Source organism: Phocoena phocoena, chromosome 14 (assembly GCF_963924675.1).
Source record: "Phocoena phocoena chromosome 14, mPhoPho1.1, whole genome shotgun sequence".
Taxonomy (NCBI): Eukaryota; Metazoa; Chordata; class Mammalia; order Artiodactyla; family Phocoenidae; genus Phocoena; species Phocoena phocoena.
The window spans coordinates 26,133,346-26,149,516 of record NC_089232.1 but is presented as its reverse complement, the minus strand read 5'-3'; the positions used below and the strand labels follow the sequence as shown (position 1 = coordinate 26,149,516).

At 49.8% G+C, this 16,171-nt stretch overlaps 1 protein-coding gene across 2 annotated transcripts in view; it reads left to right on the top strand.

Moving 5' to 3' along the window:
- Nucleotides 1-16,171, top strand: part of TET3 (tet methylcytosine dioxygenase 3) — a 104,438-nt gene that overhangs the window by 44,122 nt on the left and 44,145 nt on the right. For both annotated transcript variants that reach the window (XM_065890964.1, XM_065890965.1), the window contains exon 3: nt 8,142-10,263. In XM_065890964.1, coding sequence (XP_065747036.1) covers nt 8,142-10,263 — 2,122 coding nt within the window. The remainder of the gene's footprint in view (nt 1-8,141; nt 10,264-16,171) is intronic.

The following is a 16,171-nucleotide window of genomic DNA, read 5'->3' as shown; positions in this document are numbered from 1 at the left end:
AGACCTGGAGTCTTCTGCAGGTGGCGATGCTGTACATACATGCCAACCCTTCATGAAGTAGGTGAGGGGTTAGGTCTCTTGGCTGTAGAAGGGCATCTATTCTGCCTGTCTTCCAGTGACAAACCCCTGCTGCCCACCGCTTGGTGAGGGGAGCATACCCGCAGCCTGTCCACGCCAAGCCTGGGATGGGCTGGAGCTTTCCTAGTGAAAGCAGAGAAGAGACCTGGGAAGACTGAGTGTGCGGGTCCCAGTGAGGGCAGGGTGGGGTTCTGTGCCTGGAAGGGGGCTCTGAGAAGGGGCAGCACCGACACCTTTGGTGGGCCTCTCTGTGGAGGCAGATGGGGATGCAGGGCACTTAAGGTCAGTTGCTGATGGCGTTGGCAGCTTTGCAGACCTCTACGTGTGTGTACCGTGACAGGCGCCTTAGCAGAGGAGGACTGCAAACTCTGCCCAGAGCTTCAGCTGGCAGCCTCTCACAGTCCAGGGGGGAAGAGGCTTGTACCAGTAGGTCCCCAGAGGAAGAAGCAGCAGACCATTTTGAACACATACTGAGCGCTCTGTCAGATTCTGAAGATGTGATGGAAGCCTTGTCCCTTAGGAGTTTTTATAGTGTAACTGGTCATCCTCTCTTAGAAAAGTTTCCCCAGCAGAAGGTGGCTGTATGTGGTGACTGTGTGGGATCTGGTTCAGACCTGTGGTGAGCAGTACTGGTCCAGGAGGACTTTATCAGGAGGGGGTTGATTTTGTTCCTTGTCTCACCCCCTACATCTAATCATTTGCTTCTATAATCACACTTCATTCCCATCTCTCTGATGTTGTTTTAGTTCAGGCCCTTATTATCACTGATCTGGACAGCGGCATTAGTCTCCTAACTGGTCTTCACGCCACCAGCCTTGAAGTCTGCAGTCAGTGCTCTGTGAAGTCATTTGAGCGCCCCTCCTGAAACGTAAATTTGCTCCTGTGTGTTCATGCTATGAGCCACACATCTGCCCTCCCCACGCTTCATGCTCAGGATGTGCCCAGCAGCTCACCCTTCCCCTGGCCTACCGGGCCTTCTCATGATTCTGTGCCTTTGCCTATGTGAGTCCCTCCATCTAGAATTCCTCCTCCTTCCCCTCCTCCAAAATACCTACCCATCTTCCAAGGCTCGTCCTGAAGGTTTCTTCAAGGTGAAACCTTTCTTGACAGACACGTCCACCTTCCCAGAGAGAAGTGGCCCCTGTGCCCCAGGCCCTGGATAGACTGCTCTCGTGGCACCAGTATGCTCCAGGGCATTTGTTTGTTTATGGGTCTGTCTCTTGCCTTTTGCTTTATAAACTTCTTGATGCTCCTGAAATATACAGTCTGGTCTGTTGTAGGGTAAGAAACCACCACAAAATTCAGTGGCATGAAACAGCTATCATTTTATTATGTTCATTGAGTCCTTGGCCCGGGAAGTCAGGAAGGAAATAGTGTGGGTAGCTGGTGTCAGCTCCTTGATGTGTAGGGCCTCAGCTGGGAAGTCTCAAAAGCTAGAGGTAACTGGACAGCTGGGCTGGAATCCTTGCAGAGCTCCTTCACTCACTTGTTTTGGCAGGTTGATGCCCACCGTTGCCTGGCACCTCAGCTGAAAAGGTCCGCGGACACCTTCACGTGGCCTTTCCACATGGCCTGTGTTTCCTCACAGTGTGGTAGCTGGGCGCCAAGAGTGGGTGTCCCCAAGAATCAGGCAGAAGCTGTATTATCTTTTATGATCTAGCTTTGAAAATCATGACAATGGCACTTTGACCATTGTGACGAGCTCACCCTGATTTAAAGGGAGGGAACGTAGACCCCACCTCTCCGTGGCAGAAGTGCATGTGGGTGGAGGGGTTGTGGTGTCCATCTTTGGAAAGTAAACTCTGCCACACCTGCCAAGTAGTGGGTGCGTGCAGATGGCACTCTTATTAAATTCTGAAGGCTGAGCAAGGGTGGCGTATGAGGAAGTGTTGTGAAGTTGGCGCTGGGAGTCTCGACGGAGGGATGTGATCCACAGCAGATCGTAGGGTGGAGAAAAGACTGTAGGGGGCTGGGGAGCTCCTGTCAAGTTGGACAATTAAAAAGTGTGTACGTACACCAAGGTCCCAATTAGGAGGGCAGGAAGGGAAAGGGAGGAGACAGAACAGAGAGGCACTCACGTTTAGGATTGTTTGGACCTGGTGACTGGTCACATTAGAAGGACGTGGAGGATGTCGGGGTTGGGGACACTCGTGGGAGTAGGAGTCGGGGACGGAGCTGTTGGAGGTGGGACGGGGAGTTTGGTCTGTTTTATCCAGGCTGCTCTCAGTGGGCCTGTAGCGTAGAGGCAGCTGGAGACCAAACTTCAAGGAGCACCCTCAGAGCGGTGCTTGCTGCAGCCCAGAGGGGAGTGAGAAGTAAGGGATATAAAGTGTGGAGGGCTTTAGGGTTGGGGCATGTCTAGCTGGGACTTTGCAAGCACCTAGACTAGCCTCCATCCTCCGCCAGCGTCGTCCTGCGCCTTGCCAGTAATCGTCAAATAACTGCTCGGTTTCCTTTTCAATACCCCCTGCTTGTCAGGGGGACAGGATTTCAGTGTATTTTTTAGTATCTCTCAGTATTAAAACTTTTCCTAAATTGAGCCTAAGTCTTCTCTTCTTCCACTTCTTGGGGCCACTTGAAACAAGTTTAATTTTTTCCCCAGATGATAGGCCCTCCGATGTTTAAAGGTCTTCTTGAGTTTTGTCTTCTTCAGAACCAAAAGGGACCTGCTCCTCTTACGGTTTTGAACTGTCCTGCTTCCTTTTTCGCCAGAGGGAAGCCTGTGTTCAGGTAGGGGCTGGCCAGGCAGAGCAGGGCTGTTGCTGCCTGTGCTGCCGTCCTGTTCCGGTCAGTTCCTATCTGTGTGTGTCCAACTGCAAATGGGTTGGGACCTGTTAGTCGACTGTGAAATCAACTTAAATTGTTGCAACCTGCAAGAAAGAGGGAGGGAGGGGTTTGTGTATCTAGTAAGGGGAAATACTGTTTTACAAACTTGTCCTATATATAAGGATATAATGGATCACAGTGTAAAATGTATTTCTTACTGTGGTTTGTAGTAAAAAAAGTTTGAAGAAACCTTGAGTAATAAGACCTTTTGAAGCTGCCATATCACATCATGTTGAATATACCATCAGTAAGTCGTTTTTTTTTTTTTAATTTCTGGCTGTGTTGGGTCTTCGTTGCTACACGTGGGCTTTTTCTAGTTGCGGTGAGCAGGGGCTACTCTTTGTTGCAGTGTGCAGACTTCTCATTGCGGTGGCTTCTCGTTGCGGAGCACGGGCTCTAGGCACGCAGGCTTCAGTAGCTGTGGCACGCGGACTCCAGAGCACAGGCTCAGCAGTTGTGGTACACGGGCTTAGTTGCTCCGCGGCATGTGGGATCTTCCCAGACCAGGGCTCGAACCCGTGTCCCCTGCCTTGGCAGGTGGATTCTTAACCACCGTGCCACCAGGGAAGTCCCCCATCAGTAAGTCTTTTATCCCTCCTGATTTCTAAGACATTTTCATGTGCACTGCTGCCATTGTTATGTGCTTCCTCCATCTTTAATTTGCACAGATGTGGCTTAGGACCCTATCTACCCTGTTAGATCTTTTTCTCTCCCGCCTATTGACCTTTTGGCACCTGGTCCTATCACTTAACATGGTTTTATCCCTCGTGTTTTCAACATCTCTCTATTTAATAAGTGTGCCTTCACTATCATTATTAATACATCTGTTGAGCAGGACAGTTCTGAGGACAGAGCCCTGTGGCAGGCCACTACAGACCGCCCCCCACCCGCAGTCGATACACCACTCTTACTTTGAGCGGGGCATGGCCATTCAGCCATTGGTGAGCCAGCCCATTCAGCCTGTCATTTTCCATAGCTGTCCCTCAAAGGGGTCACAGCCAGCCTTGTGGAACTTCAGTGTCTGCAACCTGATTCGCAAACCCAGGGCCTTGGCAAGGAATACAAATGAATGAAGTGATAATTAATTCAGGCAATTAATAAATAATCCCTGACTCCTGGCCTGGGTTTCAAGAAGGCAGTGCAAATGATGTGGCTGGGGGTGAGCTGGAGCGGTGGTCAGTGCTCAGTTGTAGACGAGGTTGCCAGGCAGGAGTGTGGACTTTCAAGAAAATCTGGGTTTCATGTGAAATTTGATTTTATTTTTTTAACATTGGCAAAACAAACAAAAGCCAAACAAAACAGATTTGTTTTGTGGCAGATTTGACCTGCAGCCCTTGAGTTTGTGACCTCCTTATCTCCTGGTCCAGTGACCACACAGCACAAAGCACTAAGATTAGTTGCGTGTTGATGGGTTGATGGCCTTCGTTGAACCTGACTCCTTGAGGTCCCTTTAGTTGTCCACTCAGGACTCTTACACGGACTGAACTCACCCAGTGTTCTGAAAGTTGGGGATGACACTTGCTGTTTTCTCACCTGTTGTTGGCACCTTCTCCTGATGGCAAGTTTCTTCCAGGATCACTGGCAGGTGTGAGGAATGTGTCAGTGGGATCCCTTGGCTGGGAAAACTGGAATTTAGAGTTTCTTAAAGTCTCCCACCCGGCTTGGTGTCACTTTCCTCTTATCTGTATCTACTCTTCCTTTTCTTTTCTCTTTGGTCTGAAGAGCATTTTCCTTCCCAGGGAATTCACAGGCACAAGAGCGGGCCTAGCCCTTCCTCGTTCTTCTTACTCACACACCAAAAATAACTTTTAAAAATCCTTTTAGGGCTTCCCTGGTGGCGCAGTGGTTGAGAGTCCGCCTGCCTGCCGATGCAGGGGACACGGGATCGTGTCCCGGTCCGGGAAGATCCCACATGCCGCGGAGCAGCTGGGCCCGTGAGCCATGGCCGCTGAGCCTGTGTGTCCGGAGCCTGTGCTCCGCAACGGGAGAGGCCGCAACAGTGAGAGGCCCGTGTACCGCAGGGGAAAAAAAAAAAAAATCCTTTTAGTTGTCTTGAGCATTTGGGGAAGCCTCAGCTCATGCAGCATTAGTCTTCCTGACACTGTTCTTGTAAATCCATGCTACTCTCTCATGTTCTTGTTTATGCATGCTTCTTCTGTCTTTTATACATAAACATGTAAACATGTAAAGTTTGATCATTTCAGATTTTGTAGCCTTTGCAGCCACGTTAGTTTAGGTTTCAAAGAAGGAAGGAAGGGAGAACTGGGTGATCAGCCACATTCCTGGAGGAAAGGTATTTGTTCCTAGTTTCTAGTTCTGAAAGATAGTCGTCTTCCACCGGCGTCAGGGAGAGGCTGGCGTATTCCACGGCCTGTGGGGCAGACGGACGGTGGACTGGGCGGGAGGCACAGAAGTCATTATGATTGGGCTCTTGTCTTGAAGGAACTACCATCTGGTGGGGGGAGGCAGCTGCTTGGCAGGTGATAAGTGCTAATAGAGGCATGTTTAAGGTGCTGTGGGAGCCTAGGGGAAGGAGCATCGGTCAATCTGCGAACCAGGTCAGAGAGGAGGTGACATTGAGCTGATGCTTGAGGGGATAAGCCGAAGAGACCTCACAGAAGCTGGGAAGGGCATTCCAGGCAATGAGAACTGCATGTGCAAAGCTCAGAAAAGCATGTTGGAAAAGCATGAGGGTCCTTAGTGGCCAGAATTGGGGCAGTGATGAGAATGAGATAGGAACCACAGGCTGGGGCCTCTGCTCATCTCCCAGAGGCCTGTCCCAAATCCCAGCTCCCCGCTACCGCTTTGGAGCCCATGATGGCCACGTTTGACAATCTGGGGACTAGTATCATTTAACCATCTGTTTAATATACTGTATGTTCTACCTGAGGGACTAATTTCTTTTTTACAGGTCTTTTTAAAAATTTTATTTGTTTTGTTTATTTATTTTTGGCTGCATTGGGTCTTAGTTGCTGCACGCGAGCTTTCTCTAGTTGTGGCCAGCGGGGGCTACCCTTCGTTGCGGTGCACGGGCTTCTCATCGCAGTGGCTTCTCTTGTTGCGGAGCGTGGGCTCTAGGCGCGCGGGCTTCAGTAGTTGTGGCTCGCAGGCTCTAGAGCGCAGGCTCGGTAGTTGTGGCGCATGGGCTTAGTTGCTCCGCTGCATGTGGGATCTTTCCGGACCAGGGATCGAACCCACGTCTGCTGCATTGGCAGGCGTATTCTTAACCACTGCGCCACCAGGGAAGTCCCCTAATTTCTCTTTTAACTTTTTATTTTGATAGAATTTTAAAAACTTATAGAAAAGGTTAAAGAAGAGTACCTGGGACTCCTGTATACCCAAATTGTTTACATTTTGCCGTATTTGCTTTATCATTTTCTCTATGTGAATATATTTTTATGTATGCATATACTTTTTTTCTGAACCATTTGAGATTAAGCTGGAGATACCCTTTATCCTTAAATGCTTCAGTGTATGTGTTCTAAGGACAAGGACATTCTTTTACATAACCATAGTATAGTCATCCATGTCCAGAACACAGAGATTGATGTGATATGATCTTATCCACATCCATATTCAAATTTCATCAGTTGTCCCAATGATGTACTTTATAGCTATTTCCCCCCACTCCAAGATCTAACCCAGGAGCATGCATTTTGCTGTCTCTTTAGTCTGGTGTCAGCTGGGAGAGATGTTTGTTTTTCTTGTCTTTGAAATTTTTGGAGAGAACAATCCAGGTGTTTTCTAGCATACCCTTTAGTTTCAGTTTATCTGACGTTTCCTATGATTAGATTTAAGGTTATATGTTCTGGCTGCACGTCTGTGTGGGTGATGTTATATTCTTCTTCTCAATGTTATCATATCAAGAGACACACGATGTTGGTTTTTTCCCAATATTGGTGATGATGATAACTTTGATCATTTGGTAAAGGTGGTGTCAGCCAGATTTATTTCTCCACTATAAAGTTGCTATTGTATTTAAGTTATTTTTGAAGAGGTGTTTTTCGTGTTGTTTTTTTGTTGTTTTTTTTTTTGCGGTACGTGGACCTCTCACTGTTGTGGCCTCTCCCGTTGCGGAGCACAGGCTCCGGACGCGCAGGCTCAGCAGCCATGGCTCACGGGCCCAGCCACTCCGTGGCATGTGTGATCCTCCCGGACCGGGGCACGAACCCGTGTCCCCTGCATCGGCAGGCGGACTCTCAACCACTGCGCCACCAGGGAAGCCCTGAAGAGATGTTTTGAGGCCATGTATATATACTGTGCTTCATCAAGCTTTCACCTGCTATTCGTAGCATCCACTGATGAGTTTCTAAATCCTTCTATATCCTTCTATATTTTTCATTGGCATTCTACTGTAAGGAAGATCTTTCCTTTCCGGTGGGATGAGTTCTTGCAAACTCAGATCTGCCTCGTATTACCTTTTAACTTGCTGGACTGGACTCTGGACCCACTTCCTCTTGTGCTCTCCCCCTTCAGTGTGCTTTGGGTGGACATTAGATGAATAATGGTGTTCCCTAGGAAGCTTGGATCTTCTTCCAAGCAGCACCTCACTTGTCATTGGCGTGACTGGCTTGGCGTGGGGCTGAACACACACTGTACTGGATGATCAGAGTTTCCTCAGGCCTAGGGCTGGGGTGGGAATGTTGTCTTGTCAGCTCTCTGAGTTCAGCCTGAGCTTAAGCGAGGACAGTAATGGGCAGAGAAAAGAACTGTGGGTTCCTTCCCCTGAGAAGCCATGACTGATTCCTTGTGCAGGCTGAATTCGTTAGTCAAAGCTGCTCCTTCCCCGCCCGTTCACACACGGACTTCGCACTTCTGGTGCATTGTCACACGGATGCTTGGTTAGCTTTCTTTTCCTCCTGACAAAAAACAAAGGCCCTGGTGTCGCTTTGGTCATTGTGAGTTAAAGACCTCTTTGTGTGTCCTCGACAAATGCCTGGTTTCAGGGGAGTTTCATCGGTGTGATCAACGTGAGGCTCGGAAAGGGTCTGAGCAGCATTCAGAATTCTGCGTTAGGCTCTCTTCTGCAAGACCTGCTCTCTGTTTCTGCAGTGCAGCCAGCTGAGAAATGAGGTGTGAGAAGATGAGCTGAGGTTCAGGCTCTCTCAGAGACAGGGAGGGTTTGCAAGGAAAGCAGGGTTAGTTGTGCCTCTGAGTGGTGTGGTGCAGGATAGTGCTTTTCAAATACTGTGGCTCATCTTTTCCCCTTTTGTCCCTCCTCCTCTCTCTCTCTTCAGACAGGCTCAGAGCTCAGCCCAGTTGATGGACCTGTTCCAGGTCAGATGGACTCAGGGCCAGTGTACGATGGGGACTCACGGCAGCTAAGCGCCTCAGGGGCGCCAGTCAATGGTGCTAGAGAACCTGCTGGACCCAGTTTGCTGGGCACTGGGGGTCCTTGGCGAGCAGAGCAGAAGCCCGACTGGGACGTGACCCCAGGACCAGCTCATACTGCTCGCCTGGAAGATGCCCACGATCTGGTGGCCTTTTCGGCTGTGGCCGAAGCTGTGTCCTCTTATGGGGCCCTTAGCACCCGGCTCTATGAAACCTTCAACCGTGAGATGAGTCGCGAAGCTGGGAACAACAGCAGGGGACCCCGGTCAGGGCCCGAGAGCTGCTCTGCTGGCAGCGAAGACCTTGACACGCTGCAGACGGCCCTGGCCCTCGCTCGGCATGGCATGAAACCACCCAACTGCAACTGCGATGGCCCAGAATGCCCTGACTACCTCGAGTGGCTGGAGGGGAAGATCAAGTCTGTGGTTGTGGAGGGAGGGGAGGAACGGCCCAGGCTCCCAGGGACTCTGCCTGCTGGTGAGGCTGGTCTTCTGGCGCCAATCACCAGGCCACTCCTCAGCTCTGAGGTCGCTCATATACCTCCTCCTCCGGAGGGCCTGCCCCTGTCCCAGAGTGCCCTGAGTATCGCCAAGGAAAAAAACATCAGCCTGCAGACCGCCATTGCCATCGAGGCCCTCACACAACTGTCCTCTGCCCTCCCCCAACCTTCTCATGCCGCCTCCCAGGCTTCTTGCCCCCTTCCTGAGGCCTTGTCCCCTCCTGCCCCTTTCAGACCTCCCCAGTCCTACCTCCGGGCTCCGTCGTGGCCTGTGGTCCCTCCTGAAGAGCACCCATCCTTTGCTCCTGATAGCCCTGCCTTCCCTACAGCAACTCCTAGAACAGAGTTTCCTGAAGCCTGGGGCACTGACACCCCACCAGCAACTCCCCGGAGCTCTTGGCCCATGCCCCGCCCAAGCCCTGATCCCATGGCTGAACTGGAGCAGTTGTTGGGCAGTGCCAGTGATTACATCCAGTCAGTATTCAAGCGGCCCGAGGCCCTGCCCAGCAAGCCCAAGGTCAAGGTCGAGGTCCCCTCTTCCTCCCCATCCCCCATTCTCCAAAGGGAGGCCCCCACACCGTCCTCAGAGCCCGATTCCCACCAGAAGGCCCAGACGGCCCTGCAGCAGCACCTCCACCATAAGCGCAGTCTCTTCCTGGAACAGGCCCACGATGCCTCCCTCCCCCCTCCCTCGGAGCCTCCTCCCGGCTGGTGGGCACCACCCAGCTCACCTGCCTCACAGCCATCCGACAGACCACCCAAGGAGAAGAAAAGGAAGCCCCTGGCACCAGCTGGAGGTCTCGTGGGAACAGACAAAGCTGGCCCTGGGATCAAGCCCAGTGTCCGGAAGTCCATTCACATCAAGAAGTCCAGGCCACGGGAAGCACAGCCCCTCTTCCCACCTCTGCGGCAAATCGTCCTGGAAGGGCTGAGGCCCCCAGCCTCTGAGGACGCGCAGGCACATCCACCTGCCCCTGTTCCTGCCTCACAGGGCTCTGCTGTCCCCCTGCCCCCAGAACCTTCTCTTGCGCTATTTGCACCTAGTCCCTCCGGGGACAGCCTGCTGGCCCCTACTCAGGAAATGAGGTCTCCCAGCCCCATGGCAACCCTGCAGCCAGGCTCCGCTGGCCCTCTTCCCCCTGCCGATGACAAGCTGGAAGAGCTCATCCGGCAGTTTGAGGCTGAATTTGGGGATAACTTTGGGCTTCCCGGCCCCCAGTCTGTGCCCATTCAGGACCCCGAGAACCAGCCAACCTGTCTCCCAGCCCCCGAGAGCCCTTTTGCTACACGCTCTCCCAAGCAAATCAAGATCGAATCTTCAGGGGCTGTGACTGTGCTTTCAACCACCTGCTTCCATGCAGAGGAGGGAGGCCAGGAGGCCACCCCGACCAAGGCCGAGAACCCACTCACACCCACCCTCAGTGGCTTCCTGGAGTCACCTCTTAAGTACCTGGACACACCCACCAAGAGTCTGCTGGACACACCTGCCAAGAGAGCCCAGGCCGAGTTCCCCACCTGTGACTGCGTAGGTAAGTCCTCCTGGGTGTCAGTCAGGGAAGGGCAAGGGGATGCGACCTGGCAGACTTGGATTTCTAGGCACTGTCTTTTATCCGGAAAACATCCACCGTGTGCCAGACACCGCACCGGGGCCTGTGGACACAGAATTGAGCCCCAGGCTAGTGGAGAAGGCATTGAAGGAAGCTGATGGTGATGCCGTGTGGCGTATCGTGCATCAGTGGAGGTGCTTTGTCGTACAGATGGAGGTGACGGCATCGTGGAAGCCTTCCTGTGGGAGGTGGTGCTTGTGCTGAGGCTGGTAGGGCTGTCGGGTAGAAAGAAGACATGCTGAGAAGAGGGAATAGCTTGGGCAACAGCTTGGTGGCTGTGACAGGGTAGTGCTTATTTAGAGGGCTTATGCTCTGGGGGAGCGAAAGGGGAGGAGTCTGTGTGGAGATGAGCAAAAGGGGGCTAGAGAGGCGGGCAGGGGCCAGATCTTGCAGGGCCCAGCGAGCCACGGTCGGGCGTTTGACTTGATCTCTGGTGATACATCGTGAGCTCCTGAGGGTTTTAAAGCAAGTGATGACCAGTCATCACCTGGTGCTTCTGAAAGACTATTCCGGCTTGTGGTGGGGAGGAAAGGCTGGCGGGGGAGCCTGTAAGAAAGGTATTGTCGTGAGCCAGGCAAGAAATAACAAGGGCCTGTACTGAAAGAGTAGGTGGGCAGAGGCTGCAGAGTGAGTGGCCTCTGAGGAGGGGGGCTGTGGGGATGCAGACGGCTCAGGTCTCCGCCTTGGTGGTGGGGGGCACTGAGAACACGTGTGTGGAGAAGTGGTGAGTTCTGTTCGGACCGACTGAGCTTGAAGGGGCTGAGAGATTGGAGATCGGGCTCTGAGTTACGGGTTTGGATGTAGTTAGCATTCAGGTGATGGTTGAAGCCATGGTGTGGGTGAGAGCACTGAGGAATTGGGTCTGTTTCTGAGCCTTGTCTTCTGGAATAGAAGTAGGGACCCGGGCCTCTGAGGACTGTTCCTGGGGATGTCAGCTGTCTCCAGGGGGGTCGTGGATGCCTCAGGAAACGCCAGGTCCACTCTAAGCTGTGGGCCTCTGCTACTTACCAAGCATTCCGTAAAAGATGTGTGTGTTTCAGATGTTGGCAGAAAACACAATGCTGATGAAGAGCATGTTGAATTGTGATTTTATGAGACACAAATAGGTCTTGTGAAAAGCCTGTCTTCTCTGCTTGTTTAAATACACTAATATCCGGTCAACTGTGTGATCTGTTGGGATGTTGTACCCCAGTTAGTAAGGAGAAGCTGGGCTGTCCCGTCCACTCCAGCTACCCCAGAATCCTGGTGTACAAGACAGTGGGGCCAGTGACAAAGAATCACTTGGGGAACAAGGAAGAGTTGGCCCCAGTGCTTCTCTCTGGGGGGAACAGATGTGCAGCATCCTGCCAAAGGCTCCCAGACGTGCTCTGAGATTGTGGTTTCCACCGAGGGCTGACCCTCTTCGTTACCGGGTTTAATAATGATGTGGCTCTGAATGCCCCTCATGTCCCGCCATTTGGGAGAGACTTGTTCTGATCATAGGAATTGGGGCCCCACTTTCACTCTTTGTGTTTTTATGTGTCTGGCCTATCTTCCTGTGTTTAGGGCCTCATTTGCTCTTTCTCCCCCTCCGGGATAGGAAATATTCTTTTATAGGGGCTGAGGACATAGTTGATGCGTAATAAATATTTTAATCGTGGGATTCAATTATGTAGATATTACGTTTGGTCAAGCTAGTTTTTTTTTTTTTTTTTTTTTTTTTTTTGCGGTACGCGGGCCTCTCACTGTTGTGGCCTCCCCCTTTGCAGAGCACAGGCTCCGGACGCGCAGGCTCAGCGGCCATGGCTCACGGGCCCAGCCGCTCCGCGGCATGCGGGATCTTCCCGGACCGGGGCACGAACCCATGTCCCCTGCATCGGCAGGCGGACTCTCAACCACTGCGCCACCAGGGAAGCCCTAGTTTTTTTATTTAATTTGAATTTTAATCCCATCACTTCCTCATGCCGAAAATGAAAGTGCTAATAGTACCCTTTCACCAGGGTTCATCTGAGGATTAAATTAGTTAATATGTATAAAGCCCTCAGGACTGTGACTGGCATGTAGGAAGAACTGTAAGAGTGCTTAGCTGTTACCAAGCCTATCAAGTGCAAAAAAGCAAGAAAAAGGCGTAAAAACATATGTGTTATGAAGGGAGAAAAGCATTGGCTGTTACTTTATTCATCAGTCATTTATTGTTTACCTAGCCCAGTCCCAGTGGCCAATAAGATAAAAATTAAGAGAAACGGTTCATCTTTGAAGGACTTTGTGGTTTGCTTGAAGAGACAACACAAACAATGAAATATCCAGTCGCCCAGTCAGCAGGTATCCGCCAGGCGTCTGTGCTGTCATACGGAAGTGGTTGAACTGTCAGAGTGCTCTGAAATACCAGGCTTGGTTGTCATCATGGAGGGTAATGCTTTACTTAGGAAACTGTTCAGAGCTGGGTTTTGAAAACTGTAATGAACACAGATGGGGAGAGGTGAGTAGGTAGCCATTCCAGACTGAGGAATTTATGAGCACCGTCTAGGAGCAGACATGAGAAAGCTCGCATGAGGTAAGGCCACTAGCACACAGCGGACCCGAACCCTCAGTGTTCTCCTGAATTCCTTAGGCCAGAGGAGCCCCCTAGCAGCGGGGACCAGTCTCAGCTAGTGAGCAAAAGCGCAGGCAGTAGACTGTCAGCATCAGAGAAACCCAGTGTGGCAATGCTGGCAACCTGTTGCCTTGGCAGGCAGGTGGATGGCAGGAACAGTGGGCAAGAGGTAAGGTGAGCCACCACCACCAATCATTTGTTGCTCCCATTTGTATTTTATTTATATGTGATACAGATAAAATATTTGTATGCTAACGTAAACAAAGAATTAGAAGCAAACCCACCTCGTGTTGTTAAATGTTAAATTACGGGAAAACACTGAAGTGAAAACAGCAGACACAAAGAGTATTTAAATGATCAGCTCACCTAGGTTAAAAAAAATAGAGAAAAGACTGGAAGGAAATATACCGCCAGTGGTTGTATCACTGTTCAGACTGTGGGTGACTTTTCCCTCATTACGTTTTCTGAATTTTCTCTAATGAAATATGTATTTTATAATCAAGAAATATTTTTGACAGTACCTCCTCCTGGAAGTAGCACAGAAGAGTGAAGAGTGATAGTCTTGTGGCAGGAGACCACTTAGGAAGCTACTGAGAATAGCGATAACAACCACAACAACAGTAACAGAATATGAAACACTTGCCCTATTCCAGGCACTGTACCAAGTGCTTTGCAGTCACTACCTCATTTAATCCTCTGTAACATCTGTATGAGGCGGGTACTGTCAGTAGTTCCATTTGAGTGATGAAGAAAGCAAAATTAGATTCAGTGATTTACCCAAGTCATAGTGCTAGCGGATGGTAGAAGTGAGATTTGAACCTAGGCAGCTGGACCACCATGTCATACTGTGATTAAAGTTGTTTAGCTGAGAAATGAGTCCTTCTGAAACAGTGGTATTAGGCATGAAGAGGGCCAAAGAAGAAAGCATTCACTTGGAAACAGTTTCTGGAGGTGTTGAGGTTGTGTTAGGGAAAGCCTCCGCGTCTGGACAGGTGCTTTCATCAACTGGTTTGATGAACTTGTCTTTGTGAACTCAGGCTCGGGCGGGACAAGGGTTAGGAACGAAGCTTGTTCACTCTGGGATTAATGTTAGCTAGGAACCATCTCATATTCCGGAAACTCGGCCCCTCAACAGTGGTAGATAGAAAGGTGCAGGTTGTAGGTCACTATAATGAAGAATTTTCCGTAGAAGCGACAGTGAAATTTGGAGATGCCATTAAGCACTCGTAACAGGCGGTTTAAGTATGGAAACAACTTTATAGAAACATGGAAAGGTCTTATAGCAAAAGAAACCTAATATTCAAGCTCCATGGTGATTTTTGGCAAATAAGCAATTTGGGCCAATGTGGGCATTACCAGGTAACCAAAAACTGCCAAACACCAAGAGCGTTGTCTTACACTTGTATGAAGATTACAGGTGTTCTGAAGGTATGGATGGGATCCATATCTACTTGTTCTCTGAATCTTGTAAATGCTAGAATTAAAGGTACCCCTTGAGGCTTCAAAGAAATAAATTTAAAAGACATGAAAGGAAATGCTGTACTCCAAAAGGTAGTATGATATGTACAGGCTTGAGAAAACATAGCACAAGTTGAAGTTCTGCATTGAATTATTGGGAGAAGAGAGTACTGATGCATTCCTAATATGTAGGGGCACACATTGGAGATTCCCCTAACCACCACTTAACCTTCCTATAACACTTGTGTCAGAGGCAGGATGACGAACTGCAATGCCTGTTGGCTACGCCCTTTATGTACTTTATCTATTCTCAGAAATGGGGACATTCACAGGGAGAGCCAGCTTAGGACAGGGAATGAGTCCAGATGATGTTTTAGTGGGAAGAGCATCCTTTGAGATCATCTGGTCATCATTTTATAGATAAGGAAACAGGTCTGTGTTAACTTTCAGGTCTTGTCCTGATGTCTCTGAGGAGCAGTCCACAGGTAGCTGGAGACATTTAACCATAGCAAAAGCAATAAACTGAGACATAGATTTTAGAGGTTGTTTTCATAGGAATGCTGTATTTTTATCCAGTTGATCATCCTGCCCTAAAGAAGTAGCCAAAGGTGAACACAAGAAAAACATCTCCTTTGCCTGCCTGAAGCATGATAAAAGTTCGGGTGAGGGAGGGATGTTGCCCAGCAGACGTGGCTGATAGCAGCACCCACTGGGTGACTTCAGTATGAGCCACAGTTCTGAACAGGGGGACACAGAGACTGACCTCCGTTTACAGTAAAGTCTGTTTCCTATAGTTTTTATGAGAATGTGTTTTCCTCCTTCGTATGCAGCTTGAGATGAATAGGAACTTCATGTCTTTTAAATATTTTTTTGGCAATAGAGTATTTGTATACCAGTATAAAGTGGGGAGTAAGACTCTGGGTAGGAGGGTATCAGAAAGAACTTCCTGGATCAAGCGATGTCTTATGTGAGTTTTAAAGGATAAGCAGAAGTTTAATAGATTAATAGGGAGAAAGTAGAGTGTTCTAGGCAAAGGGACATGAAGATTATAGAGATGAAAAATACACGAAAAAACACATGAAGATGTGTAGGCGAGAAAACATGGAGAAATACAAGTAGTTCTGGTATGACTGGTGTGTTAGATGAAAGATTGGGAGTGGCTGGAGAGGAGAGTTTCAGGGCATGAGAGGATGATACCAAAGGCAGAGAGTTTGCAAGCACAGGCAAGAAATTATGTGTGCCTGAAGTAAGAATGACATTGAGTAGGAGGAAGGAGAGGAGGAGTGGATAAAAGAAAGAATGAGAGAAAGAACTAATTGGTTCAGTGACCTGTTGAATGTAGGAGTAAAGAAGAAGCAGTCACAGATGACTCCTGAGGTTCCAGGTTGGATGATTGGGTAGATGGTGGTGCCATTCACCAGGATTTGAAATACTGGCAGGGAAGCAAGTTTGGATATATGACTTTGAGATGTCTGGGGGACCAGCAGGTGTGCATCCAGTTGGATCTGTGAATCAGAGGTTCTTCAGCAAACTGATGGTAGTTGAAGTCTCAGTTATAGACAGTTCACCAGGCTGACTATGTAGATCAAGAATGGAGGATACCGGGACTTCCCTGGTGGCGTAGTGGATGGTACTCCGTGCTCCCAATGCAGGGGGCCCGGGTTCGATCCCTGGTCAGGGAACTAGATCCCACACCCGTGCTGCAACTAGGAGTTCGCATGCCGCAACTAAGGAGCCTGCCTGCAGCAACTAAGACCCGGTGCAACCAAATAAATAAATATTAAAAAAAAGAAAAAAGAA